Source organism: Protopterus annectens, chromosome 1.part0 (assembly GCF_019279795.1).
Source record: "Protopterus annectens isolate FY-2018-M chromosome 1.part0, PAN1.0, whole genome shotgun sequence".
Classification (NCBI taxonomy): Eukaryota; Metazoa; Chordata; order Ceratodontiformes; family Protopteridae; genus Protopterus; species Protopterus annectens.
In genome coordinates, this window is record NC_056725.1 from 199,769,879 (window position 1) to 199,783,243 (window position 13,365).

General features: G+C 41.3%; 1 protein-coding gene across 1 annotated transcript in view; it reads right to left on the bottom strand.

Moving 5' to 3' along the window:
- Positions 1–13,365, bottom strand: part of LOC122789989 (hypoxia-inducible factor 3-alpha-like) — a 925,419-nt gene that overhangs the window by 456,796 nt on the left and 455,258 nt on the right. The window contains exon 2 of the mRNA XM_044057541.1: positions 4,895–5,085. Within this exon, the coding sequence (XP_043913476.1) occupies positions 4,895–5,085 (191 nt within the window). The remainder of the gene's footprint in view (positions 1–4,894; positions 5,086–13,365) is intronic.

Here is a 13,365-nt window from a genome sequence, read left to right on the forward strand (position 1 = left end):
AATCTGTGGTAAAGATGGAGAGGGGACTATTAAACGCTCAGAAGGACTCGATCAGAGAGTGTGGTCACCAAACTTTAGGGGAGGAATCCTGGCAAATTTGTGATCAATGAATATGAAGTAAAAGCAATTAAAATGACAGCGTGTCTCTGACCAACTGACATCCTAATAACATTGTATATGCACAAGAAATGAGAGCTGGAATTGTAGAATGGACAACTGACGTCTATTCAGAAACACAGTGACAACACAGATCATCTGTAAGGATATGTAAGGTCAAGATCTTGCATTAAGACCCAGCAGACAAAGTATGGTATAAGGAGACAATCAGTCTTGACTCAAAAAATCCTACTTGCTTTGCAAAGGATGGCCTACACCTCTCATTCCAGAGTTTCTGCACACTGGCCAATGCCCTTGCTACCCCCACAGGGCATTTTGTAGGCAGAGTCCAGCTAATGGACATCCACATGTAACTAATAATTCTAAAACAAGATCACATTAAGGTGTTTCTGCTAGATGCCAGAAGTCTAAACAACAAACTGCCTGACCTTGAGGCTCTTCTTGCATTTGGTATATATATTTTTTTTTACACTATTATATAAATGTTTTTTTTTGTTACATGTGCTGGAGCTTTTCTCCCCGGGCCTCCGCTGAAAATGGACATGTATCCAGTCGGATCCTCCCGGTCAACAAATGTAAAATAAAGTAAATAAAATAATATATACATCTGTGTAAATGCTGCAGCTTGGTTTAAATATTCAGAAAGCACTCCTTCCATACCTGGGTTTTGGGCCTACCATGTCTTCTGACCTGATGACAGCTGTGGTGGCATCTCAACACTTGTTAGGGCCATATCACCTCTAGACATATCTCCAGAGACACACACACAGAACTCAATGAACTTCAAATCACTCTAAACAGGGCCAATTATCATTTTATACCTGGTTACAGGACACTCTGTAAGGTTTCCAAAAATACTCCATAAAATCCCCATAAACAAATGACTCCATTACCTTGGGAGACTAGCTACTCTTCAATAAACTGGAGTACATATACACCCAATAAACAATAACTGCCTGGACTAGATTGGTAACAAACCCGATAGAGGACATACATGGTTTGACCTGGTCCTTATGAATACAGCTTCTTGCACAGTTCTCCCGGTATCGCTTTCGATTTAACTCAGATCATTAACTAGTAACCTTAACTTTCCTCATCTCTAAATCCACAGAGATCACTATATCAGATTTCAAATGTACTAATCTAATCAAATTCTATGATGAAGTTTCAAAATTCACTTACAGTAGCATCACTCAGATGTTGCTATGACAGGAAGTTTCACAAAGAAACTCTATGCTTACTTAGACAAAAGTTCAGCACTGACAGTTACAATCATAAGAAATAGCACCCAACGGTGATCTGAACTTATTCAAAATGGCACCAATAATTTGATCGAGCAGACATTGCCAGCAGATTAGCAAACAAATTCAGTGAGAATTTTACCCCAGAAAAGAATATCCAAACTGACTTATCCTTGAATACCTCAAACCCCCACCCATTATCTCTAAAGATGTACTTCAGGTGACCTCAAGACAAAATTACTTCCTCAATGGGACCTGATAATATACCAGGCTGTTTAACAAACAGTTCTAAACCAGCCCTAGCAGGGCCACTCCTAAAACTATGTAATCTGAGTTTGACCAATGGTTTTGTCCCTGATGTGTGGCACACAGCAGTAGTGATGCCACTCTACAAGACTGACCCAAGGAATTATAGGCCCATCAGCCTGACAAGTCTTATTAGCAAAGTCATGGAATACATTATAACTGATCTGAAAAAAATATATATAATTATTAAAATTTTCATCTAGACACACAGCAGTTTGGTTTTGTCATGGGTAGATCCACATTAATGACTGGTTAAATTCTTCAAGAGGGTAACAGTTGTACTAAGAATTAGCTCAAATTAAATGTTAAAAGTGCAATATCTTTACATCTGGTAAACAACCCCCTCCCCTCAGCATACAGCACAGACAACACCCCACTTCAAAATGAGACTGTTTTTAAGAACCTTAGAACCTGAGCTGACAACTCCCTTTCCTTTGATCATCATGCAATGGCAATATGCAGAAAATCCTTATTAGTGCAGCTAATTACCAAAGGAATATTACCCAGCTCTAAAAAGGTCACTGTACAGAAGCATTGATTATGCCTACTATTTTATACAATGCCCATTCTAGGACGTATCTGCCAAACAAAGGCATACACATATCAAACAACTACAAAGAAGATCACTGGCTTAAAACCCCTAAACTACCAGAAAATAATGGACACTCTGTCTCTTTATTCAGTACCTTACAGACTTCAGAGGGAAGATCTACATGTTGACTTCTGTAAGATTAGGAACCCAGTGGTCCTGGATCTCTGAATCTCTTGCATCACTAAAAGTCAAATATCCCCACAAATATCATAACCAGGGGGTCTAAATTTCCATCAGTAGATATACAAAATATGGTGGCTAGACAGAGCCATTGCAAAATGCCATTCCCACCTCTAGAATAGGCTCCCCATGGTAAATCATGCAAAATGATAAATTATCTTCTTCCAAACAGGAACTGAATGATTAGTTGGGCATTCACAAAATCACCCCTGGCTTGACTGGTCTAGTCCTCCTTAAAAAAGGAGGTACTCTCTAAGGTACTGGCAAGGTGGAAATGGTCACAAATCTCCATTGTCCCATGACTCCTATAAGAGACAAGTAAGACAGGGATGTTGTAGAGAGAGATTGACAAAAAGACACACTGTCATGAAAAAGGCAACAAAGCTCATTTGCTAGGGTATGACTGTTCTAGAGTAGAGCATGGTAATATAACAGATATAATTTCTCCAGAGACAATGTGAAATTCAGGAGGCAGGGCATTATGCTACTGAAAATAGGGGTGTAAATTAAAAAAAAATGTGTAGATCCAGCAGAGATACTGAACAAGTTATTCAAACCTACACTTACAAATGAACAAGAAGAATGGGAGTCAACTTGGAAAAGTGCAGTAAAACCAGATATGACAAATGCACAGATACATCAGTAATAAGTAGATAATGCACTCCAAAGTCTTTTAGGAGATGTAAAGCAAGGTCTACATGAGCTGTGATGATGCTTAGTGAATCAAAGACAGGACTTAAAAAAATCTCTTCTTAGAAAATGAATGCTGCCATTAGACTGAAGTTTGACCTTTGTGCAAGGAAAGCATTTCTACTAGTGTAGAGACAGCCAGGTAATTAAAATACTTTCAATTTTATTCAAGTTCTAGGGAAGGCTATGGAAAACATTTGGGGAGGCAAGCTAACAAAGGTCTGAATAGGGAATACTTTCAGCAATGGTTAACGCATAACTTCAAAAAGCTGAGATCTTGCCAATCCAACCTGATCTAGTTTTAACGGGGCATAACAGAGTTTAATGACACATAGTTAGACTTCAGAAGAACATTGAACATCAAATACCACAGACTGATGATTGAGAAATTAAAGGTGTGAAACTGTGGTGGGAAAGTGGTGAAGCGGAGAGCAAACTACCCGACTAACCAAACACAGAGTGTCACAGTTACTGAAGAACCGCCAGTAAGCAGTGGAATATAGCAAGGTTCAGCATTAGGTTCAGTCTTCTTTTGTGCAATTGTGTAGCTACAGCACTGGCTGAACAGCTAGAGGAACATGTATGTCAACAACAACACGAGTGTGGCAGTCATAAAGGAAGAGACCACTCTCTACACAGGTGGCAGATGGGATTTACTGTAAAAACATGCAAAATTATACATTTTGTTGGGAAACCTTAAAAAGAACGGAGATGGAAATGAGTCTTGGGGGGAATCATAAATTCACAAATTTATGGTGAGTAATGCCATGCATTATGCAAGAACATTAGAGAAAGCTAATCCCATACAATGTAAAAGGGAACTAATGAAGGCCAATGATGAAAAGCATGGCATGTGACATGTAAGGGCACTGGCAAAGACCAATGATGAATCATGCCCTGCAGTGTGAAAGAGCCAGTGGGATGTTGTGATGCAGAGTACAAGGAATGGATTTCAGCAATACTGATGTTTTCCTCTGACTATACAGGACACTGGCACGGCAGTTTTTGGAGTACTACAATCAACAGAGTAGCTGTAAAGAAGTGGGGGCTGGTTAAAACTGAGCAAGGCTGAGTTCTAAAAGGGTGAAGACAATGGAAGGACTGGTTTACAAAGAAACCGACAGCTGGCACGTACACAAAATAAGAAATGAGAAATAGGTGCATGGACTGCATGTACAGTATAGACAGGTGGCCAAATATTAGGGAAGGGTGAAACTTTTCAAGAGGGATTGTTTAAGATAAATTTTAGAAAATGCCACTTCAGATGGAGGACATCAGGACGAGGAATGCACCATTTTAGAAAAGGATGCAGAGTATATCAGCAGATGGGTTAAAGGATAGTTAGGACACACAATTAAAGAATGGTAAAATTACAAATTTGGGCAAGCTACTTAAGGAATTGATACAAGAGCATAGGAATTCTGCAAATGAAATGCAGAAACACAGACACATAGTGGGCATGCTGAAAACTCACTTTACTATGACACTGAGCATGTAAAAATAAAGCCTCTTGCATCCATCCAGACAAGACTACCAGACTAATTGTCTTGGTTGTTTAGCAGTACTGAATCAGAATACCCCCTTAAAATTTACTACACTACCTCAAAGATTACCAACTGACATAACTATAGCTAGTACAGGGATACATATAAAATAAGTGCTAACAAGCCAAAAAACATCCTACAGAATGAATGGTGTTCATTTTTTATTTGTAGAAAATAGGGAAAAGCAACTAGGTAAAAGTTGCTGATGCTATCAGTAGCCTTACCTGATGCAATGAGACTATTCAGTCTTAGGTAACTGATTGTTAGCCTCATGATGGAGGCTTTGTCCAGGTGGGAGCTGACCCCTCGAGGGAGGGGAAGTGTGTGAGCCAGTTCATAAAAAACCTCTGTTTCCTTGCTTCGCCGAGATCTCGCTGCATCTCGCGACTTTTCTTTTCGCAGTTCTGTGGTGATCCTGAAAAGGAAAGAAAGAAAATATTACAGTACAATATCATACATTAGACAGGAATAACGCAAACTCCACTTTGATAAAACTATTTATGTCTAGATTAACAACTTTTGTACAAATCAAGGTTAGAATCTAGCATGCCCTCTGTGTCCTGAACTTCCCAATTAAGACTGCTAAAGGAAAAAAAATGGCTACCACCTCTTAAGCACCAAATATGAGTAGAGCAATAAGAGATGCAAAAATGTAAGAACCTCTATATGGCTTTCACTCACTGGTTCTACAGCCATCCCTGTGCAGCAGTCCTCCACACTTATCTCATCCTCCCTTAAACCTTTAACAACATCCAACCCTTCAATGGACAAATAAAAATATCGAACTAATTTTAAACCCCACTTCAACATTCGAAATCCACACCACCCTACCACCTCAAAAGTTACACCTCAACTTAAGGCCACCTACACCATCTTAAATCACGGATCAAAAGAAACCAAGCAGACTCTGACTAAGAATGTCCTCATATCTAGACTTGAATATGAACATGCTTTCCTACTCCTCTTACAACACAAACAAAATTCAAACACTTAGCTCAACATGCAGATGTATAAGCCTGTCTCCTCAACTAAAGCACTATTGCCTAATGCTAAAAAGCCAACTGGCTTCTAGTTTCATAGTTTCATAGTTTGGTATTAGGCTATCTGCCTTGGGGCATTTATAAGCCTAGCCATAGTGATGTGGCTTTCGCCACCCCATGTAATGGTACAAAAGTGTATAGAATAGATTTAGAATACTGTGCCTCTGTCTAGTAGTGACACAGTGAAGACCCCCCTTACATAATAGAATTAGTTTACTGTGCCTCTGTCTAGTAGTGACACATAGATGACCCCTGGGGTAAACCTACGATCTCCCATCCACTCGTCAAGATTTCTCTTGAAGAGAGTCAGTGAGGGGCTCTGCCTAACATGAACTGGGATTCTGTTCCAGAGTATGGGAAGCCTCTGAGTTATGAATCTGTCCCTCCAGCATGTCCTATTCATATTTGTGCTGTGGTTCAAATCTTTAGCTCTCGTGGTTCTGATGGATTTGGATTTTTTGAGGTGGAGCATGTCCATCAATTCCTGATTGGACATGGCCTTGTACGTCAGGCACAGATCACCTCTGAGTAAGCGGTATGCTACTGAATAGAGTTGGAGTTTCTTTAGTCTGGCAGCATATGACATATGTTGGAGACCCTTGATCCTCTTGGTGAGGTACTTTTGGGGTCTCTCTAGCTGTTGCAAGTGCCGGGTGAGGTACATACCAAATGGGGCATTGTACTCAATCATGGGCCTGATAAGGGAGGAGTACAGGGGCACAATGACCTCCTTTGATCTGGATGTGAATCCCTTCATGATAAGGTGGGCACGGTAGAAAGTCTTTCTAACCACTTTGGCAACGTGGGTGTCAAATGAGAGGTCACTATCGACTTGGGTCCACAGGTCTCTGATTACTTTTTCCGTACTCAGTGGGTTACCGCCTATGTGATAATTTGTGGGCACTTTGTTTTTCCCAAAGGGGATGACTATACATTTTTTGGCATTTAGTTTAAGGCCATGACTCCGGCACCAGTTGTCTGTTTCAGTGAGGCCTTTCTGTAGGATGTATGTGTCAGCTGGTGTATCGACTATGGCGCCTAGTTTGCAGTCATCTGCGAACTTTGTCAGCCACAACCCTCCCATGTTTGCTTTCACATCTGAGAAATAAATGCCAAAAAAGAGGGGTCCCAGGACAGAGCTCTGTGGGACACCACTTGTCACTGGCTTTGAGTCTGACATGGCTCCAGCGATTTTGACTTTATGGGTTCTATCCTTTAGCCAGTTTGCCACCCATCTTGTGACATATGGATTTACATTTAAGCTGTTGAGCTTGTCTATGATGCCAGAGTGGGGTATTGTGTCGAAAGCTTTAGCCAAGTCCAGGTAGGCTGTATGGACTGCTTTGCCCTCGTCAATGGCTCTAGTGACTGTTTCGAAAAAGTCAACCAGGTTTAAAAGGCAGGATCTGCCTTTTACAAAGCCGAACTGGGTGGGATCAAGTGTCTGTAAGTCCCCAATGTCTCTGTTTATTAGTTCCATAATGATTCTTTCCATAGCTTTGCAGACCAGGCTGGTTAGGCTTATGGGGGAGGTAGTTACCAGGGTCAGTAGAGGTGCCTCCTTTGTGGAGTGGGACTACTGTTGCTGTACGCCAGTTTTCAGGTACATATCCTGTAGTAAGGCTAAGGTTAAATAGCATTTTTATGTGCGGGTTTAGCTCCTCTTGGAGTTCACGTAACACGCAACCCGGGATACCGTCAGGTCCCATTGATGCTGTGTTTTTAGCTTTGCTGAGGGCGGTTCTCACCTGGACATCTGAGATGACAGGGAGGTTACATTCAGCTGGGATAAGTATTTCTTCTTTTGGGGGTGAGGGAGGGGAGAAATTTGCACTGAACCTGTCTGCCAGAATGTTGGCAATATCTGTGGGTTCAGTGTATTTTTGTCATTGTGAACTAACTCTGAACATATCTGAGGGTTTCCATCAGGTTTCTAACATAGCTGAAGAAGGCCTTGTGGTTATCTTTAGTGTCCATAGCGATTTTTCTCTCAAAGTTGGCCTTGGATGTTTTTATGAGAGAACGTAGCTTTCTACTAGTGCTGATCAGAGATGCCTTCCCTTTATGGGATTTTGCTCTGTCGTGCAGTAGCTTCCTTCTTTTGTTATACAATTTGTTTATGGCTGGGGTCCACCAGACAGGACGCCTGCCCTTGGTGGAGAGGGTCTTGGTTTTATTTGGGATTGCATGATCCATGCATTCTTGGAGATGTCCGTAGAAAGCATTTGTGAAGGATTCTGCATTGTGGGATGTGGTTTCCACTGTCCAAGTGGGCTTAAAAGATACCATCTCAGTTTTAAGAAGTGTAAAGTCGGCTTTTGAGAAGTTTTTCACTGTAGTCTTTTGTGTTGGGGGTGGAGGTGGGATATGTATATCCAGGGTGATTAGTTTGTGGTCAGATCTCACTAGTGAAGGGTATACTTCCGGTGTGGAGCACTTTGTCCCCATGTTTGTGATGATCAGGTCTAGTATATTATCTCCCCTTGTGGGAGAGGTGACTAGCTGTTCCATTGCGTTTGAATTTATGAATTCCAGGAACCTTTGGGCTAGGGTGTTTGGGCTAGAATAATGCACCCAGTCTATGTTAGGGTAGTTGAAGTCTCCCAATATGATGGTGTTTGGTGAGACATTCATATCCTCCAATGTCTTCAGGAAGGCTGACTGGGGTTCTTGAGATTGGGAGGGTGGTCTGTAACATGCTACCAGTTGTATAGCAGTTTTGCCTACGGTTAGTTGCACCTGGATGGTCTCTGATGCTTCATGTGTTGCCACTAACCTGGAGGTGTGGGTGTCCTTTATGAATATGGACACTCCCCCTCCCTTTGTGGTTCGGCCCGAGTTCTGGGGCCGAAATGCATGATACGAGGTATAGCCTGGTAGCGCTGGGGTGCTCTCAGGAGCCTTGAACCAGGTCTCAGTTACTGCACAGACATCGATGTTCTCCATACTAAGGAGTGCTTCGAGAGCCTGCACCTTGAGATTTAGACTTCTGGCGTTGAGCAGCATTACCCTTAATTTTTTCCCATTTTTGTTTTCTAAGGAGGTGGGTTTGTCTTTTGAGCCTTGCCTAAAAAAGGCACTATGGGGGAGACAAGAGCCTTAGCCAATATATGGAAGCCCAGTGGTGACAGATGCAAGCTTTCCCTTGCGAAGCAGCGTGGCTTGTCCAGCATGTCATCCCAAGCAGACAGACATTGGATCCCCCTAGAATGACACCAGTATTTGAGCCAATTATTAAAGCTGGTCATCTTTTCTTTGTATTATGGCATCATTCTTGGTGAGGGCAAGATGCTGCTCAGGGTCAGGGTCATACCAGCCTGGGCTACATAATCAGAGAGCTCCTCTATGTCTCTTTTCATGTAGTCCAGGGAGGTACATCTCAGGTCATTCACGCCGGCATGGACAATGACGGAGTCATATTTGTACTTGCTTTGGAGTGACCTGAGTGCGTATGTTATGTGGCAGATCCTAGCTCCCGAGCTCACCGTTACCCTCTCCTTGCTCAGCCTGGTAAGCGGAACGTCAGTGTGTCTGACTATAGAGTCACCTATTACTAGTGTATCAGGCATGGTGTTTGGCCTTAAGGGCTGTGATTGTTTGACACACTGATTTATTGAAGTATGTGATGCATGTGTTATGTTTTGAGGTGGTGGATTTTTGGGTGTCTGCTTTGGGAGCCTCTGTTGTTTTGGTAAGTTTTTTGTTAGAGCCTCCGAGTATGTCTTTGTGTTTTTATGTGTTTGGTTTGCAGTTGTGGTAGGTCTATGTGGGACTGGGTTTGGTGTGTGTGTGGTTACCTTCTCCTCCTGTCTGGTCTTGCCAGTCCTGAGTTGAGAGAGGTCAGCCTCCAGTTTGCTATATAGTTGCATCTCTCACATGTATTTGTGTTTGTTGGTAGGAGGAGAGGGTTGTCTGTGTACATGAGACAATTGTAGCATTGTCTCAAGATTCCCAGATTAACCAGCTGAACCTGAGAGGATGCCAGCAATCTACCACTCGACATGCCAGAATATTATAAGGGAGTGCTGTGCCTTTAAGGGAAGTGGGTACTCACAGGGAAGGTAGGTGGATGTAGTGCTTACTTTACTGAGTTACAGCTCATTCAATTCTTGTTTGATCCTCACTTACCCTTACATTTTACACATCAGTTTCTGCCCCTCTCTTAGCAGCAGGACACTAGTAAAAGCTATCCTGACTCTCTCAGGAACTAGGAAAATAATGCTTTTAGTAAGCCATCCACTGAAATTGTAACTGGGGCAAGGGGCATCAGTAAAACCGTCCCTTCTAACTGATGTAAGGGGCATAAGTTAAACCATCCCTTCTAACCGGCGAAAGGGGCATCAGTTAAACCATCCACTCTAGGAAAGGGTCATCAATAAAACTGTCCTTTCTAACTGGGGATAGAGGCATCAGTAAAACAGTCCCTTCTAACTGGGAAAAGGGGCATCAGTGTAACAGTCCCTCTAAATGGAATCTCCTATACACAGTACTCAGAAATGTAACATACTACCCTCATTTTAGAAAGACGCTTCTGGGGCATCTAAATGAAACCTACAAATGCTCCTGATTCCTGGAAAAAGGCAAGTTCTCTTCCTTTACTCCTTGTACACAAGCATTAGCCTCTGATTTAAATTAACAACTCATCCACACATTGAACAGATCTGGAACTACTAACACAATTAGTCAAATTACGCAAACTTGTAAACACAAAAAGGAAGTTAACTGAATCAGCAGGTATCCAGGAAATGCTAACCACTTATCACCTTTCCCAAGTTACTAGAATCATGCTCTCCCTCTTTTCAGTTTCTTCCACAAATCTTAATTCAAGAACCATCAAACAGCATCCAGCCTGCACAGGAATATCAAGCCAGTCTACGCACACATTACAATGCAACTAATAAAATTGCTTACACGCAAACGTATGCAAAACTACATTACATTTGTGAACTATTAGCACTCTATATGGAAACATTATGAACAAGTTTGTTTTGTTATGCAATATACATTACATGAAACATTCAATCTCTTCAACTATGCAAGGCAATACTTTTGCCATGTAGCTCTTTCTGTTGTGCATAACCTTAGTTGAGATGCAATTTCTGTCACAGTTATTTCAAAATTTTCTATGTAATAGATTATGAGATGCAACTATTTGACAATCATTTCAAAATCATCTATTTAATTAGTCATTTACTTGTTATTTTAGTAGCAAATTGTGTAACTGCACTCAGGTCATGGACCAGCACAGTTCCCTGGTCAACAAAAGAAAAATTTATATAAAATAAAATAAAGCCCCCAGTGTGCCAGCAAGTTACATAACCCCTAATTCATTTAGTGAAACAAGCCTTTCGCATTTCCAGTCTGTAACTACTGTCTCTATCCAAAAATGGTGCCATTTCTTTCCACTTCATTTTTCTGTATTACAAAACTGGCAACTCCAACCCACACACTAAATATCAAATAATTCTGCTGGTACAAACTATGTGTTCATGCCCCTTTCTTCTTCTTGGTATCTTTGGAGACAGTTAAGTATGTTGTGGACTGTGTGCAGGCTAAAAACTCCGGTCACTTTGTGCTGCTCTCTGCTGGACTCCCTATACCAAGGACATTCTTCAGATACAGCCTCCAGAATCCAGAACTAAAGAAAATTCCAGATGTGGCTTCATCAGTGCAGTTCACAATAGAATACTAACCCCAGGGCTTCCTGACATTACAGCTGCTAGCCATCTAGCCACTGTCAGTCACTGTTACCTCTCTGCTTCCCAATATGTGCTGCAGTTCTCCTTAAAGTGCTTAATATAACTCGGAAGTGTATTAAACACTGTTTATAAACGTTTACCAAAACCAGTTATCTAAAACCAGCATGTTTAGAAATCCTGATTACAGACTGCAAAAATGAAACAAGTGCTGTCAGACAGAGGATAGCACCCTCATACCACAAAACTAAAACTAAACTGTAGACAAATCAATATCAGCAAAAAACATCTTGACAAATTAATTTTCAGAGTATAAGAACCCATTATTAACAGCACCTAGTTGAGCTCTAGCAGCCTTCTCAGTACTTTTTCTCTAAAGAGTTTGTCTTCATGGAAGTCTTCTGCCTAAACAAGTCTTTTCAATTCCTGCCAATAAACCACGGTTGCCATTGACCTGACCAGAGTGAGATACACACCTGATCATGTCATCCTGATGTCCTCCTCCACTGCTCTCCTCTAACAACTGTTGTTTTCATCCCAGTTTTGTATAATCTGCAAGCAATCTGTACTTACCTTCAAGATTGCATGCGATGTCTCATAGAAAATACCAGTCAGCAGCAAGTCACATACCAACTCATGAAGAATGCTGTTGGACCTGATAATCTCAAGAAAATTATCTTACAGTTTCCCAGATTAATTCAAACACCCCTTCTCTGTTTGAGTGCATCATTTGCTGCCTTCCATTCTCCTGACACTACCCACTGTCCAGGGTGGCAAACCAGACATCCTACAGTAGTGACTGGCTATGCTAGCTTCCCTCTTCATAGATATTCGCAGACATCTGGCAAACTACAACATACAAGACAAAGGCTGAGGCAGCTCAGACATGAACAGACACATACAATACACTTGTAGTTTTCTCAGAAAATATCATGTTTTCTGCTAGCTAGCCAAGACTGATGCTTCTGTTCTCCTACCACTGAACCTAAAAGACTATGGTGTCTACAAATGGCCTCACAGATTCACAGCTCTGTACAATGCAGGTGGTGTGAACAATCATATATCCTGGTAAGTTTACCTCTCTTCTTTATAACAGCCATACTACTAAGCCCTGGGGTAAATGTATGTCAACTTATAAAATCAACAAGACCTAACTTAAAAGAGCCTAAGGAGTTGCACCATTTCACAGGCAAGGGAAGTTTATTTCACAGGCAAGGGAAGTTTATTTCACAGGCAATGAATTCTTTGGGTAATAAACTTTTCCTTCCAAGAAGTCCTAATTATAGGTTCATAGGCATGCATTAGGCTAGCTGCCTTTGCAAGCCATTTTAAGCCTAGCCAACTTCCATTTTTGTCGAAATAACCTATCCTATTTGGTTAGCGATTGGCCTTATTCATCCCATGGTCAATAAGTAAATATTACCCATAATTATGGGATCATACCATAGATAATTTGAGGGGACCCATGCATGGTATAAATCATTTAAGAGCATTTATATTACAATGTAAGTGAAAAGTTCCAAAATGAGTGTTACTGATATTATCAGTGCTTGTAAGGCGGAGAAGATCTAGTAAATCAGGGTCTTTCATAGCCACATCTCCACATAGTCTGTATGAGATGGAAAAATGTCACTTTCTAATCCTTATGGATGTCTAAGCAATCTTACCTCCTTGAATCCCTTGGTTATAAACACTGTGGTCTTTCAAGCTGGGTTACGTTTGGTAAGACATGCACAAACTGGAGTATTACTTTTAATGATCAGCCTAGTAAGATAGGAATATAGTGGGCAAAGATCTCTTTGGACCTTGAGCATTCCTCTTGCTTCATTTTCAAACAGTGAATTCAGTCTGGCATGTGGTATGCCTCTAATGGACTAGGAAAAAATAAGTTAACATTTCAGTGCACAGGACTTGAATGCAGAAGCAGAATAAGACATTAAACCGAGACTCGTATGCCTC